This window comes from Pongo abelii, chromosome 10, assembly GCF_028885655.2.
Source record: "Pongo abelii isolate AG06213 chromosome 10, NHGRI_mPonAbe1-v2.0_pri, whole genome shotgun sequence".
Lineage (NCBI taxonomy): Eukaryota > Metazoa > Chordata > Mammalia > Primates > Hominidae > Pongo > Pongo abelii.
Genome location: NC_071995.2, coordinates 109,624,931 through 109,641,184, shown reverse-complemented (window position 1 = coordinate 109,641,184; position 16,254 = coordinate 109,624,931). Strand labels below are relative to the sequence as shown.

At 48.6% G+C, this 16,254-nt stretch overlaps 2 protein-coding genes across 9 annotated transcripts in view; one reads left to right on the top strand and one right to left on the bottom strand.

Moving 5' to 3' along the window:
• CCDC63 (coiled-coil domain containing 63) overlaps window positions 1-12,577 on the bottom strand; it is a 63,274-nt gene extending 50,697 nt beyond the window's left edge. The window contains exons 1-3 of one of the 8 annotated variants that reach the window (XM_054528237.1): window positions 12,320-12,577; window positions 4,050-4,154; window positions 3,438-3,607 (exon numbers count right to left, since the gene is read on the bottom strand). In XM_054528237.1, coding sequence (XP_054384212.1) covers window positions 3,438-3,607; window positions 4,050-4,058 — 179 coding nt within the window. In that variant the 5' untranslated portion in view covers window positions 4,059-4,154; window positions 12,320-12,577. Of the gene's footprint in view, window positions 1-3,437; window positions 3,929-4,049; window positions 4,155-9,889; window positions 10,195-12,319 lie in introns of those variants that run through there. The other 7 variants (XM_054528239.1, XM_054528240.2, XM_063711906.1 and 4 more) reach the window with 7 other exon arrangements.
• Window positions 12,578-14,421: 1,844 nt separating this feature from the next.
• On the top strand, window positions 14,422-15,505 carry LOC103892134 (large ribosomal subunit protein eL29-like). The gene is given in 4 exon segments (XM_024257323.2): window positions 14,422-14,443; window positions 14,598-14,703; window positions 15,012-15,270; window positions 15,362-15,505. Coding segments are annotated over 4 exon segments (531 nt in total).
• The last annotated feature ends 749 nt before the right edge of the window (window positions 15,506-16,254 follow it).

Below are 16,254 nucleotides of genomic sequence, written 5' to 3'. Positions count from 1 at the left end.
AAGGCGGAAGGATTGCTTGAACTCAGGAGTTTGCAACCAGCCTGGACAACATAATGAGGCCCTGTCTCTACAGAAAATATTAAAAGTAGCTGAGGTGGGAGGATTGCTTGAGCCCAGGAGGCAGAAGTTGCAGTGAGCTGAGATCGTGCCACTGCATTCCAGCCTGGGAGACACACAGTGAGACCCTGTCTCAAAAAAAAAAAAAAAAAAGAAAGAAAAGAAAAGAAAATGTCCTAGGACAGGAGTTGGCAAACCGGCCAAAAAGTGAACCAACAGGCATGGCTGTGTGCCAACAGAGATTTAATTACAAAAACCAGCAGCCAGCCGGATTTGGCCGTAGTTTGTAGATCCCATTCTAATAGGACGTTCTGCAGTGATGAAAATGTTCTCTATCTGAGGGGCCCATAGTATCCACTTAGGCACAAGTGATTATTGAGCACTTGAAATGCAGCTATTTCAGCAGAACTAAATATTATTTTATTTTATTTATTTTAATTAATTACAAATGTAAATAGCCACATTTGGCCAGTGACCTGCCATCTTCTCAACCAGCCTGGGGACTCTTCTGCCCTGCTTAAGCCCCTCCTGGAAGGAGGCGGGCGGGGGAAGCTGGGGCGAGTGTCTTTGTTAAGGTGGAGAGAAAAAAGAGAGTACAATACTCTACAAGAGTTAGGTTTTCAGGGTGCCGTGGCTCATGCCTGTAATCCCAGCACTTTGGGAGGCCGAGGTAGGCAGATCACCTGAGGTCAGGAGTTCAAGACCAGCCTAGCCAACCTGTCGAAACCCTTTCTCTACTAAAAATACAAAAATTAGCCAGGCATGGTGGTGGGCGCCGGTAGTCCTAGCTACTCAGGAGGCTGAGGCAGGAGAATCGCTTGAACCTGGAAGGCAGAGGTTGCAGTGAGCCAAATTTGCACCACTGCACTACAGCTCAAGCAACAAAGTAAGACTCCATCTCAAAAAAAAAAGAAAAAAAAAAGAGGTTTTCAGAGAGGGTTGGTAAAAGCAAAAGGAAGGTGTGTCTCTCTTGCAGGCAGGGCCAGGACTGGTGTAAAGGAAGTGAAGTACCCCAAAACCTTAAGTTACTCCCTGAATGTTGTAAGCCAGGGTTGGCGCTGGGGAAAAGTGCTTCCTTAAATACTGTATAGGTGTTTCACTCTAAAGAACCTAAAGTTGGCCTGGCGCGGTGGCTCATGCCTGTAATCCCAGCACTTTGGGAGGCCGAGGCGGGCGGATCACCTGAGGTCAGGAGTTTGAGACTAGCCTGACCAACATGGTGAAACCCCGTCTCTACTAAAAATACAAAATTAGCTGGGTTTGGTGGCACATGCCTATAATCCCAGCTACTCGGGAGGCTGAGGCAGGAGAATTGCATGAACCCAGGAGTCACAGATTGCAGTGAGCCAAGATCACGCCATTGCACTCCAGCCTGGGCAACAAGAGCGAAACTCCGTCTCAAAAAATAAACAAATAAAATAATAAGAACCTAAACTCTCCACTCTTCCACCCTCCTCCCCTTCAGTTCCATCAAAGTGAAACCAGATCAAATGGATTGACTTAGTAGAGCCAGAAGCCTGTGTGTGGGGTGCGGTTGGGGTGAAGAAGGGTTAAATTCAAGAAAAACTGTCAGAGACATATCAAAAGGAGGCATTGCCTGATGCCCACCAGAGGTAGGCTTGAGAGTCAGGTCAGCCAGCCACAGATGTGCAGGTTGTGGCCTGCACAACCCTAGGAAGCGCCACTGGCTTGAAAACCCACCACTGTTTTGTAGATTTATTACACTTTTCTGGGAGACACTTTCTTGTTCTAACAAAATCTCTACATAATGACAATTTTTGCAACAGATGACAGTAAAGTGTCTTGAGAAAGTGTACTTTTTAAAAAAATTCACATGGAGGTCCCTTATGGGCTAGCCCTGGCCCTGAGTAAGTTGAATCCATGGAAAATCTAAAGAATCCCTTTTCAGGCCGGGCATGGTGGCTCATGCCTGTAATCCTAGAACTTTGGGAGGCCTAGGCAGGCGGATTGCTTGAGCTCAGGAGTTTGAAACCAGCCTGGGCAACTTGGTGAAACCCCATCGATACAAAAAATTAGCCAGGCATGCTGGCACACGCCTGTGATCCCAGCTACTCAGAAGGCTGAGGTTGGAGCATCGCTTGAGTCTGAGAGGCAGAGGTTGCAGTGAGCCGAGTCGGCACCACTGCACTCCAGCCTGGGTTACAGAGCCAGACCCCATCTCAAAAAAGAATAAAAATAAAAATTCCTTTTCCCCATCCTGTGAACTTCACATCTAACAGTAAGATTTCCTTTCTAACAATGGACAGTTTCTGCCTTTATAAACGATATGGATGCAGCTAAGGAATTACATTCCCTTGGAGGGAATCTAAGAAAGCCTGTTTAATGTTTGTGTATTCAACCCCAGGGAACACCTTTCTGTTGCCTGAAGAAATGATACACTCAGCTGGGCATGGTGGCTCACACCTGTAATTCCAGCACTTTAGGAGGCCGAGGTGGGTGGATCATCTGAGGACAGGAGTTTGAGACCAGCCTGGCCAATGTGGTGAAATCCTGCCTCTACTAAAAATACAAAAATCAGCCAGGCATGGTGGTGGGCGCCTGTAATCCCAGCTACTCAGGAAGCTGAGGCAAGAGAATCACTTGAACCCGGGAGGCGGAGGTTGCAGTGAGCTGGGATCACGCCATTGCCAACTCCAGGTTGGGCAACAGTGAAACTCCATCTCCAAAAAAAAAAGAAAAGAAATGATACACTCTGTAATTTCTGATGCAATCCAATTTCAAATATTCTATCTTGTAGTTCTCATAAGACACACAAATAGGAAACGTCATTAGGGTTTCCGCCTTCTCTGGGAACTCCTCCACTTCCCTGGTAGGACCAAGGGAGTGACAGCCCCAGACATTTTCATATCTCTTGCCCTCTCAAGCCACAGCTGATTGGACCAGGAGGAGACCGCTGACCCAAGCTGAGCCTATCAGAGTCTCCGTCTCCCAGGAATGTGGGGTTGGAATTGATTCAAGACCCTCTCTCTGTGCAGCTGGTAAACAAGAGTTGGAGCAGCCACTTCCCACCAGCTGAGGCTGAAATTCAGAGAGAGAGAGAACAAAAGTCATGTGTGGAGAAAAACAGAAACCAGAACTCCTTCCTCAATTAGGTCCTTCCCTGAGATCTGGGTGCCCTGCCCCCCGGGGGTCCCCGAAACACCCTGCATTCTGACAATAAATTCCCCCTCTCCACTGAAGCCATCTCAAGTGAGTTTCTCTTGAAACTAGGCTCTGCAGATAAAAGACCATGAGTCCTCCAATGGGGCTCAGAGGTGGCTCCCTACCCCAGGGGTCACAGGACAGAAGACAAGCAACGTGAAACCCAACCCCAACTTTCCTCCAAGGTCACTCAGTGCGAAACTCCAAGCATCACTTACTACTGACTCGCGATCTTCTGCTGGTTTCGGAACTTAAAAGACTTCCGGCTTTCCACCATCTTCCTGAACTGCTGCCTTAGCTTCCGGAGCTCTGCCTCTGCCTGCTGCTCTTTGGCCTTCTCCGAAAGTTCCTGGGGAGTGTCGGAGTCTTTTCTCCTGTGCTTCTTCAACTGGGGGAGACGGAAAGGAGTGGGAGGCCGTAGTGGGTCAGGTGGCTAGACAAGCCCACAGATGGGCTTAAGGGTGAAGGGCAGTGGGGGTGGCTGGGCCATGGCTAGAAGTGGAAGACCTTCCCTTGGGTGATGTCAGCTGCTTGTCTATTACATGGAAAATCCACTCTGGCTTGCTAGGGTGGAGAGATGACTGACTTGTAATTGCATACTGTGGTGAGGTGAGGGTATTCTTTGGGGTTCTTGGTTCAAGCTCTGACTGTTCCATCTAGTGGGAACTTGGGTGAGTCACTGGATGTCTCTGAGCCTCCAGCCTCCCACCTACAAAATGGGTGAGCACAGATCTGTTGTCAGGATGAGATGAGCTAACATGTGTAAAGTGGATGGCACAGTGCCTGAACCCATAGTAGGTGCTCTGTGGCCAGGAGCTGGCATCACCTACCACAGACATCTTGAAGGAACCACACTTTGCCTCCGCTCAGACACTGTACCCAGAGAGCTCAAAGCCAGCGAGCCTTCCTCTCTCTCTCTGTCTCTCTGCAATGCCCTGTTCATAGTGGCAAAAGGAAGAGAACTTGTAAGCCAACCCTGCTGGGGGTGCAGGTCAGAACGGCACCTCCTCCCTCCCCCTGCCATCCCTTCCTCCACCCACACCTTGGCACATGAGGAGGATACAAAGATGGCTGCCCGGGTGTGACAAAAGGCACTTATTTGTTTTAAAGCAATGTTTGCCTGGAACCTGTTTCTCTCACCATTTATTATTAGGAGCTGGGCAGATGGTTCTGGCATGTCAGTTACCCTCCTGCTCCCTGTGTACCCAAAGAGGGGGCAAAATGGCATCAGGGGGCCGGGCATGGTGGCTTATGCCTGTAACCCAGCACTTTGGGAGGCCAAGGTCGGTGGATCACTTGAGGTCAGGAGTTCAAGACCAGCCTGGTCAACATGGTGAAACCCTGTCTCTACAAAAAATACAAAAAAATTAGCCAGGCGTGGTGGCACACACCTGTAATCCCAGTTCCTCAGGAGGCTGAGGCAGGAGAATTGCTTGAACCCTGGAGGCAAAGATTGCAATGAGTAAGCCAAGATCGCACCACTGCACTCCAGCCTGGGTGACACAGCGGGACTCCATCTCACAAAAAAAAGGCATCGGGGCAGTGTGTCCCCTGATGGGGTTAAATAGAAATGTGCCCAACTTCAGCTGCAACTGTCAGGGAATCAATCCCCATCCTCCCATCTTAGAGCAGGAGTCAGTATTCTTATCATGTCACCACCTGAACTTCATCTAGCCCATAGTTATTCGGAGCAAGGGACAGCATTAATCCCACACATCCTTTGAGGTTGTGAGACCCCGTGCACAGCCAATTCCAGACTGCAGGAGCTGGGTTCCAAAAGCAGAAATTCCAGCTTTGCCACCATTGAGGGTCCTGCAATGCAGTGGTTTAAAGCATTGGTTGTGCCAATCATCAGATCTCATTTCAAATTCCTCCAAAGCCACTTATTAACCTTGGGCAAGTCACTTCAGTTCTGTAGTCCTCATTTTCCTCACCTGGAAAATGGGAGAAATTCTAGAAGCCACGTCATTGAGTGTGTAAGACACTCAGCACTGTGCTTGGGATGTAGTAAGTGCTCTCAGTACACAGTGGCTGGGATGATATGGCAGGATATGGATTGTTTCAGAGGGCGAAGGTGCAGGGTGGTGAATGTTGATGAGGGTGAGAGGGGTGTTCCTCTATCTCCTGGTAACAATACCCTGAAGTTCCCATGGGAAGCCACACCTTCCTGCACTCCCGGGGGCTGACCATACCCCACCACCTTCAAGATTGGGGCATCTGACTCTGGATGGACGAATCAGAGCGCCAGATCCCGGTCAATCTGCATGATCTCAGCCCTCTAGCCTGGGCTTTCTTCAGGGGTGGATGGGCACATGAAGCTAGCTAGTCCAACCAGAGTGAATGGTGGAATTTAAGCTGGAACACTCAAGAAGAGAGAGACTTTGTTTCCTGCTGCACTTGAACCTCGGTGGATAAGGTCAGGAGGGGCTGACAGCCATCTTGCCTCTGCAAGAGGCTGAGAACCAAGATAAAATGGAAGAGAGAAGACAAAATGAAGACAGACTGAATCTTGAGGCTTGAGAACATCATCCAAGCACCTGAATTTAGCCAAGCCTGAACATACCTCTGGGTAATGTCTAATTACAGAAATCAATATATTCCATTAAAGCAACCTGAGATGCATTTTCTATTGCTTGCAACCAAATGAGTTCTCATACCTGAAGTACTTATATCTATTTAGCACATAAACTGAACCCCCACTGTATGCTACACATTGTGTGGAATTCAGCGGTAAGTCAGCCTGCAAAGTGCCATAAATCCTGCCTAGGACAAAATAGTAAAAAAGGCTCCACAAAGAAGATGACTTTTAACTTGGGTTTTGAGGAATGAATAGGAGCTCACCAGGCAGAGAAGAAAAGTTGGAGGTTGGGGGTGTATTCTGGGCAGAGAGAACTGTCCGGGCAAAGGGTGAGAAGGAAGTGACTGAAAGGAGTGTTCAGAAAATGATTTGCGCTCAAGTATAGGCAGTATCTAGTGGAAAGTGGCTAGCAAAGAGATCTGGAAAAGACTGGATGCTGCTTTTTATTTTTATGTATTTATTTATTTTTAGACAGAATTTCACTCTTGTTGCCTAGGCTGGAGTGCAACAGCACAATCTCGGCTCACTGCAACCTCTGCCTCCCGGGTTCAAGCGATTCTCCTGCCTCAGCCTCCCAAGTAGCTGGGATTACAGGCATGCACCACCATGCCCAGCTAATTTTGTATTTTTAGTAGAGACGGGGTTTCACCATTTTGGTCAGGCTGGTCTCAAACTTCTGACCTCAGGTGATCCACCCACCTCGGCCTCCCAAACTGCTGGGATTACAGGCGTGAACCACCACGCCCAGCCTGGATGCTTCTTAAAAGCAAGGATGAGATAAGATCAGCCTGGAAGAGATCAGTTCATTGCCTTCCCAACAGTCATTTCCCTTCATGTGGCATTGTTGTTTGAGTTAGCTGCCCATCCAGGGCTTCGCTTCCCTGCTCCTCTCAGATCAAGGCAGGGCTCTCTGATGAATTCTCACCAATGGGATGTGAGCAGAGGGGAAGTCTGTCACTTCCAGATCATGACTTTTAAGAAGTGGATGTGACCTTTCCATCCTTTCTTGCCTCATCTGACATTTATAGGAGGCAGAGCCACAAGACAGGTCCCCAGATCTACTTGTAGAAGAAGTCACCTGCCAACCATGAACATCCTCATGGGGCTGTTACACAAATGCAAAATTAACTTCTGTTGTGTTAAGCCAGTGAAATGTGGGGATGTATTTGTTAGAGCAGCTAGCATGCCTCAGAGAATACACTAACTTCTTTCTTCCTAACACAAATCTGATTTTGTACCCCTTCAATGTGCCCAGTCCCAGAGGATGACTCATGATTGGTTCCTGCTAATCATAGTAACCCCACTTCCCTTTGTCAATGATTGGTCTAATGATAGACATGTGACCCAGATATGGCCAATGAGACATAAGGAGAAGTATATTCCATTCCTTTGGGACAAAAAGTGAGAACTTGGGCCGGGCACGGTGGCTCATGCCTGTAATCCCAGCACTTTGAGAGGCCAAGGCAGGCAGATCACTTGGGGTCAGGAGATCGAGACCAGCCTGGCCAACATGGCGAAATCCCATCTCTACTAAAAATACAAAAATTAGCTGGGCATGGTGGTGGGCACCTGTAATCCCAGCTACTCAAGAGGCTGAGGCAAGAGAATCGCTTGAGCCTGGGAGATGGAGGTTGCAGTGAGCTGAGATCGCACCACTGCACTCTAGCCTGGGCAACAGAGTAAGACTCCGCCTCAAAAAAATAAAAAAAAAGTGAGAGCTTGTCCGTGTTCCTCTCTCCTTCTACTTTTAGAAATTATTGTGAAGGCATGCATGATGGTGCAGTGGCAACCATCCCATGACCATGAAGAGAAATATCACCGTCACACGAAAGACAACAAAGAGGAAAGATGGGGAAAAATTTAGGTCCTAACTGACACTGTTGGCTACTGCCCCATCCCTGGAACTGCCTACCTCTAGACATCACGTTAGGTGAAATAACAAGAGTCACTGTTGATTAACGCAGTCACCAAATATTTTGTTCATTGAAGCCTAAAGCATTCCTAACTCACATGGTCCATACCCTGGAAATGGTTCTCAGGTTAATGGGTGATAGGAAAATAGTGGCTGGTAATGTAGGAACCTCTGGATTTTCCCCGATGTTTTTGAGGGTTTGGGGGCCAACTGAATTGTCTAATGTTGGGAAATTCCCACAGGCAGGGAAGTGGTATAAGACAATGGTTCTGTATCTTGATCATTTCTGGAAGGGTCCTCCAGGTAGGGGTAGAAGCTGTAGGAGGATTTACCTGACTAACAAGGTATGGGCAAAGGATACTCTCTCTGGGACCTCTTTCAACCCTGGAATTTGGGACTGCTCCAATTTCATATTGTCCAGGAGCTGTTCTATGTTCCAGGGCCCTTTGGGTCCTAAGTGGATTTGTAATACACCATCTTAATAACATGAATTGGGTATACCTGACCTTCACTGACAGTGTGATTTGGCCTCTCTGGGCCTCAGTTTCCTCATCTGTAGAATGGGGATACCCACACCCATATCTCAGTGTAAAATAATGTCTCAGTGGTTAGCATAGTGCCTAGCTCGTGACAGACGCTGGGTGAACGTAGCCTGTTTGTGAATTGGGATTTTCAAGTACCAGTCTGTCTGGCCCATGAGATCATTGGCTGGGTTATGCACCATTCTCTAGGAACCAAAAGCTCCGTCACCTCCTGCCTTTTTGCTGATCCATACATGCATACATAGTCACTCTCCCCTAGGCTTCTCTTCAGGTTCCAGATGTTAACCCAGGCCTTTCCATTTCAGTCAGTGCCCTCTGGGATGGGCTCCTATGTTCCCTGGGGAACAGATCCACCCCCTCACCCCTATCCTCATAGCTTGGCCTGCAGAGCATCTCCCAGATGTCCTGACCCCTGGCTTACCACCCTCTCATTCAAGGGTCTCAAACTCACAGCCCATGGGGCCAATTCAGCCTACCTCCAGTTCTGTTCCACAGTGTTTCAAAACATAAATGTGGGTCATGCACTCGCTCTCCTGGCCACAGGCCCCACTCCTCCCTATTGGCTAACCTCCCCTCCCCACAATTCTCACATTTTCTGTAACTGCCTAGAGCCAGCAGGAATTTGAATTTGCAGTTCCTGGTAGGAATCTAAAACCTGCCCACTTCTGGGGAACAGCGTGTGCGAGGAAAAGTGCAGAGAAGTCCAGCGGCCCAGGTCAGGGGACGTCAGGCAAGGGCCTCCTGCTCCTTGGGCCTCAGTCTATTCACCACAGCATCCACAGTCCTGGGCGCATGGGCAGCTCTTGGCAAATACAGTTTGAATGAATGAAGTTTCCTCCAGGCGGAGATCATCTTCATTTATCTAATATCTAATTAGGCCTGTACCTCCTCTGCTTCTGAATTTTAACAACCTGCCTTTAAAAGACAAGCCTGCCCCCGAAGGATTCCCTAGGGACCTTGGGACAGGCAGCTATGTGGATCATATTGAGCCAGGGCTGCACAACCTGGTGATGGAATTAAACATGTGCTTAGGGCACTAGCCAAACAGGAGCACAGAAACACATACACGGTTTGTCGTTGTTGTTGTTGTTGTTGTTTTTGTTTTTGTTTTTTGTTTTTTGTTTTTTAAGGATTATTATGGGAGGAAAATAAAAATTTGTTGAAGTGTTTTTTTTTTCCTTTTTTGAGACAGGATCTCTCTCTCTCTGTCACCCAGTCTAGCGTGCAGTGGTTCAATCTCGGCTCACTGCAGCCTCAACCTTCCCGGGCTTAAGCGATCCTCCCCCTTCAGCCTCCTAAGAAGCTGAGACTACAGGTGGCGCCACCACGCCCGGCTAAATTTTTAAATATTTTGTAAAGACGAAGTTGCCCGGGCTGGTCTCGAACCCCTGGGCTCAAGCGATCCTCTTGCCTCAGCCTCCCAAAGTGCTAGAATTACAGGCGTGAGCCACCTCGCGCGGCTCTGAAGTTATTTTACACGCTACGATTTATTTATGCATGATTGCGGGAGACCCTGATATTTTCCAGGCTTAGGGCAGCAAGATCTGAATGGACTGGGGACCGCGACCGCTCTTTGCTTTTCCCTGGCAGGGGGAGCTGTGGCGCAGCAGGCGCGGCCGGGCGGGCGGTGAAACTTACCAGTGGCGGGGCCCGGACTGCTTGTCCGTGGCTGCTCGGGCCGCTTGTCCGACGGCTGCTGCAACTAGGCTTCCGACGGTGCCGGGAGGACTGCTTGCTGCGCGGCCTCGCTGCGCCACAGCCCCAGCCCCACGCCCGGGCGTTCTGGGACCCCTGGAACGGGTGCCTTTGTGACTCGCACAGACATGGACGTTCTCCCCTGCAAGTCCACTGGGAGGGCACAGGGCCCTCGGGAGGAGAAGACAAGAGCAGCTGGTTGGAGGGAAGCTTTTGGTTGGGGGAGAGGGGCGACACACTCTCCAGCGACCCCTTACCAGACTACCCGGACGCTCATGACGCTAAGTGACTTCTTGAGTCAATCAACAGTCTTAGCTCCTCCCTCGGCCAACGCCATGTAATCGCTGGTCCACCTCGCCCCACTCACACCCCATTCACCGTCTTCTTAGCCTACACCTACACTCATGCTCACAGCAGCCCTGCTAGGTACAGACTTCACACGCAGCTAACTCAAAGGAGCCCAGTTTTCCCTACTCTGAAAAATAAAATAAAATAAAAATAAATTTAAAAAAATGTTGGGGGGGAAGAGAAATATTTCATGAGAAAAATAACTTCATCAGTGCAGGAGAATTTTCTTCAGAACATCCACCTAACCCCCACCCACTGTGAGCGTAACACGGGAACCCAAGTGTGATCCAGGCAAGTGAGCTTTTTTCACTGCCCTAACGGAGTTTAGTAGTTTAAAGATACACATTTTTCGTACAATCAGCCCTGAAACACAAGTCAGCTACTTTCTCTGGGGCTAAGCTCTAGAAACAATCACAGAATTAATGGAAAATTATTGGGGGTATCTGTTTTCTACAGTAATTTTGATTCCATGTGATTTCCACTTTAACTCCTAGCCCCCTGAGTGGATTGTAGTAGCTCAGCCCTGCTAAGGTCTCCACTTCATCGGTAAATTCTTGGGACAGGATGTGTTTTAGAACTTACCATATTTTGGAGGCCAGGTGCGCTGGCTCATGCCTATAATCCTAGCACTTTGGGAGGCTGAGGCGGGTAGATCATTTAAGGTCAGGAGCTCAAGACCAGCCTGGCCAACACGGCGAAACCCTGTGTATTTCTTTCTTTCTTTTTTTTTTTTTTTTTTTTTGTATTTCTACTAAAAATACAACAAATTTATATTTCTACTAAAAATACAACAAATTTAGCCCGGCATGGTGGCACACACCCAGTGGGTGCCTATAGTCTCTGCTACTCGGGAGGCTAGGGCAGGAGAACTGCTTGAACCCAGGAGGCAAAGGTTGCTGTGAGCCAAGATCACGCTCACTCCAGCCTGGGTGACAGAGTGAGACTCCGTCTCAAAAAAAAAAAAAGAACTTACCATATTTTTGGTTTCAGAAAGATAATATGGTACACAAGGGAGTATGTTGCCCCTAATGTTGCTGGCAGCCACGTTGTAACCCTGAGGGAAGTCAGTGGGACAGTGTATTACATATAGGGTTCGGGCCACACAGTCCAGATCAAACGCATTACCGTTTCTGCAAGGAAACATCAATATTCATGTCGAGTAAGATAAGGATAGATTATGAACAGCTACATGTCAGGTCTTGCCTCCAAATGATTCATATGAAGTGTTTTGGATACATTTGACCATCCTCATTTTACGGATGGGGAAACAGACTTAGAGAAACTGAGTTTTGCAGTCAGTGGAGCAGCCAGGATTTGAACCCAAGGCTCCCTGTCTCTAGAGCCCCACGCTTTTCCACACCCTGACTGAAACCATAGCCCCAAAGCTGAGCAGCCCTGCAAGCTGATATCTCCCATCTCTGATATTTAAAGGGCTGCTCCAGCACTCAGCTCCATGCAGAGCCCAATGACTCATACATTTCAAGTGTCAACGACTGAAAAATAATTTAAGTTCAATTAGGTTCAGGACTTGTTAAAAATAGACCTTCCTCCGACGAATTTACTCTCTTTGTCTTTATGGGCTCAGCTCTCAGCAGCCCCCATGCAGAGACGTACCAGGCTTTTTTAATTAGAACATGTCAGAATCGATTCTGCTAAAGGGACCTTCTGCTTCATCAGCGGGACTTGGAGCAGGGTGAGATGCCAGCTTGCCAAAGCGATGAGCCAGCGGTGGGAAATGTTGGCGACAGCAGAGCCTCCAGAGCACAGGAGGAAATTAGAGCCAAGCCTCAGAGGGACCGGGCAGAGGCATTTGGACGCAGACCAGAAACTGACAGTCCAAGTGACTCCTTGGTTACAAAAATCAGAAACCCACTTGAACTAACTCAAAATGAATTTTTTTTTTTTTTTTTTTTGGCCTCCTCATCTGTTTCCCTTTCCTTCTTCCCAGCCGATCCCAATTTGTTCCAGTAACAGTCCTTCCCCGTTGAGCCTATGTAACCAGGAGCAGTTGAGTTTTACACATACCTCCAAGGTAGATCTCCATTAGTGTTAGCGAATCACAGCCATCCCATCCTCCTTGCCAATGACTGGGAATCTAAGTTTAAGCCAATTAGTGCATGGCATTCTCCCAGAAACTCCTACTGGTCCAGGAATAGGCATGCAACTGACAGTGGCCTATCAGACAGAAAAGAAGAACTTGGGGTGGAGAGAGAGGCTTTTCCACCCTTATGGATGCAAACAAGAAAGCATGTTGCCCCTCATGTTGCTGGCAGCCCTCTGGCAACTATGAGGGAAGCCAGTGTGAGATCAAGGCTAACACACGGTGGAGGGAGGAGCCTAGGGAGAATTACAGAACAATGTGGCTGGCACCCTGATCATACCTTGCCTGAAACCCACCTTATGAACAATAGGAGCTCTGCACTTCCTATTATGTGAATGAATATGTTTTCTTGTTTTTTAAGCCAGTGTGGATTGCAATTTCTGTTTCTTTCATCAAAAGCATGCTGCATCGTATGAATACTAGGGCTATCTCACGAAGGTTGGAGACAGATCCCATGAGGAACAAGAACCCAGAACTAGTAAGCTGTCAGAAACCAAGGCAGCTCCTCCCTCCAGCCCTCTCTGGAACCACCTGGTCTCTCAACTTGGCCTCTTTTTTAAGGACTATTTTCTCTGCTGTCCCCTCTTCCTCCCATCTTGCTTCTTATGAGTTCTCATTTTAGAGCTCAGTTTAAAAAAAAAAATTCAATGTCCTCGTCTCAACTTCCTCATCTCTTCCCAAGAGATGCTCCAATGTCCTCCTCTCTTCCCAAAAGAACACGATTGTCCTAGTCTAGATTTGATGTCCTGGCCCAATGATGTGGGTCCAGGGTAACATGGTCAGGTGGCCCCCAACAGGGACTGTGAAAATAATTCTCACCAGGCGCAGTGGCTCATGCCTGTAATCCCAGCACTTTGGGAGGTCAAGGTGGGTCGATCGCTTGAGCCCAGGAGTTCGAGACCAGCCTGGGCAACATGGCAAGACTCTGTCTCTGCAAAAAATACAAAAATTAGCTGGGAATGGTGGCATGCACCTGTAGTCCTAACTACTCAGGAGGCTGAGACAGGAGGAACACCTGAGCCTGCGAGTTCGAGGCTGCAATGAGCTATGATCATGCTGCTGCACTCCAACCTGGGTGACAGAGCAAGAGCTTGTCTCAGAAAAATAAAAAATAAAAAAATTCTTAGAAAAGGGGGCACAGGCAGGGAGGGCACAGTAGTGTAATGGAGAGAACTGCTCTGCTTTGTGCCCTGAGAAAAGCAAATAGACCTCTCTGAGCCTCAATTTCTTGTGACTGCCAGGACCAAATTGAGAACTTTAAAGTCTGCAAAGGTTGTGAAACATTTCACCCCACCTATGACATTCAATAAAAACAGTACTGATCCACAAGCTAAGTGTCAAGTAGTCTGGATTCTGACTTCTGCTGTCATGTGTATTGAATAACATAACAAATCATTTTGGGGGAAAAAAAAGTGTGGGTGTCTCGACTTCACTAGTGCCATTAGTCTCACTTCATTTGTTTTCTTGGTAACAAATAAACTGTTGTTCCTCAGCGAAGGAGGCCACTCCAGCCCCTTCCATCTTCCCCTGCCCTGCTGAGTGGCCTAATCTCCACACCTGTAGCATTCGAAGTCCCCTAATCCTCCCTCCTTCTGTGGCGGATTGGACAAGAACACCTCACGCAAGTTAAACCAACCAGAGCTCCTTTCCCAGGAAATGGAATCTGGACACAAAATTCCCTGGGAAACAAAGGACTGATGAATAGGTTCATGAGATGTTGGGTGCTGGAGCCAACAGACTGTGTGAAGTCAGGCCAGGGTAGCCTTCTTTTGCCAAGTCTACATTGCCGTGGCCGCACAGGCAGACTGTGCACAAAGCCCTTCCTCACGTTTTCCTTGCTAGCAAAGTCCCGATTTTTATTCTAGACTTGAGTGGAGGACCCTGGATCTCACAGGTCTCAAGATCTCATCGAGCCCACCTGAGATCTCAGGGTGGCCAATGAGAGGGGAAGTCCGCTGGGAGAACTTGGGACAGGTGCTGGCCGAATATCTCCAGTCCTCAGAGTCCATGGTGTAAGCTGAAGCGCATGGACCCACAGGTGGAGGGAGGTGAGTTCTGTTCCCGCTGCAGAGCCACCAAGTCCACCAGATCATCCATGGACTGCCTAATGGCCTTCAGTGCATTCCACGTCCACTTAAGCCAGCTGGAGAGGATTCTGTTGTTTGCAACCAAGAACTATCAGATACAGCCTTTCCCTTCCAGAACCAGGTGCTTCAGGGGCTGCAGGTTACGGTGCAGACATTGCCAAGTCCAAGAACCACACTGCAGACAACCAGTCCCAAAAACAGCACAGAAATGGCATCAAAAAATTCTGATCACAGGCCGGGTGCGGTGACTCACACCTGTAATCCCAGCACTTTGGGAGGCCAAGGTGGAAAGACCACTAAAGGTCAGGACTTTGAGACCAGCCTGGCCAACATGGTGAGAGCCTGTCTCTACTAAAAATACAAAAAAATTAGCAGAGCATGGTGGCATGCACCTGTAGTCCCAGCTATTCAGGAGGCTGAGGCAGGAGAATCGCTTGAACCTGGGTGGCAGAGGTTACAGTGAGCTGAGATTGCACCATTGCACTCCAGCCTGGGTGACCGAGGGAGGCTCTGTCTCAAACAAACAAACAAAAAACAAATTCTGATCGCAAAGATATGAATCTCTTTAGGGGGTGGACCCTAAGTTCCTGAAGAACATGCGCTTTGCCAAGAAGCACAACAAAAAGAGCCTGAAGAAGATGCAGGCCAACAATGCCAAGGCCATGGGTGCACGTGCCGAGGCTATCAAGGCCCTGGCAAAGCCCGAGGAGGCTAAACCCAAGATCCCAAAGGGCATCAGCCACAAGCTTGATCGGCCTGCCTGCATCGCCCACTCCAAGCTTGGGAAGCTCCATCAACCTGCCTGCATCACCCCACTGGAGTGCAGTGGTGCGATCTCAGCTCACTGCAACCTCTGCCTCCCAGGTTCAAGTGATTCTCCTGCCTCGTGCTGGCACTGCCAAGCATCTCAGGCTCTGTCGGCCAAAGGCCAAGGCCAAGGATCAAAGCAAGGCTTGGGGTCCAGCTTCACTTCCAGCTCAGGCTCCTGAAGGCACCCAGGCCCTGACAAAGGCTTCACAGTAGAGGTCTCTGTCTGCCTACATGACGATGGAAGGACTGGCGTGACCCCTGGGCTGTCATCCCCACGGGACTATTGTCCTCCTGTGCTCTTTGTACAAATAAACTGAGGCAGGAAAGAAAAAAGAACTATCAGATACAGAGACCGTGGCCATTGTTGACATCCAGAGTTTCCAATTCCTCCCTAGTGGGATCCAGAACTGCACCCCTCTTGGCCTCCCTTCCAATTGTCAGAGGCGTTTGAACCAAAGCAACTCCATCTTGAGTAGGGGCTGGGTAAAATGAGGCTAAGACTTACTGGGCTGCATTCCTAAATGGTTAAGGCATTCTAAGTCACAGGATGAGACAGGAGGACAGCACAAGATACAGATCATAAAGACCTTGCTGATAAAACAGTTTGCAAAAAAGGAGCCAGCCAAAATCCACCGAATACAAGATGGCGACGAGTGATCTCTGGTCATCCTCATTGCTGCTCTCCCACCAGCGTCATGACAGTTTATAAATGCCATGGCAATGTCAGGAATGTTCTAAAAAGGGGAGACATGAATAATCCACCCCTTGTTTAGCATATCATCAAGAAATAACCATAAAAATGAGCAACCAGCAGACCTCGGGACAGCTCTGTCTATGGAGTAGCCGTTCTTTTATCCCTTTACTTTCTTAATAAACTTGCTGTCACTTTACTCTATGGACTCACTCTGAATTCATTCTTGCAGGAGATCCAAGAACCCTCTCTTGGGGTCTGGATCCGGATC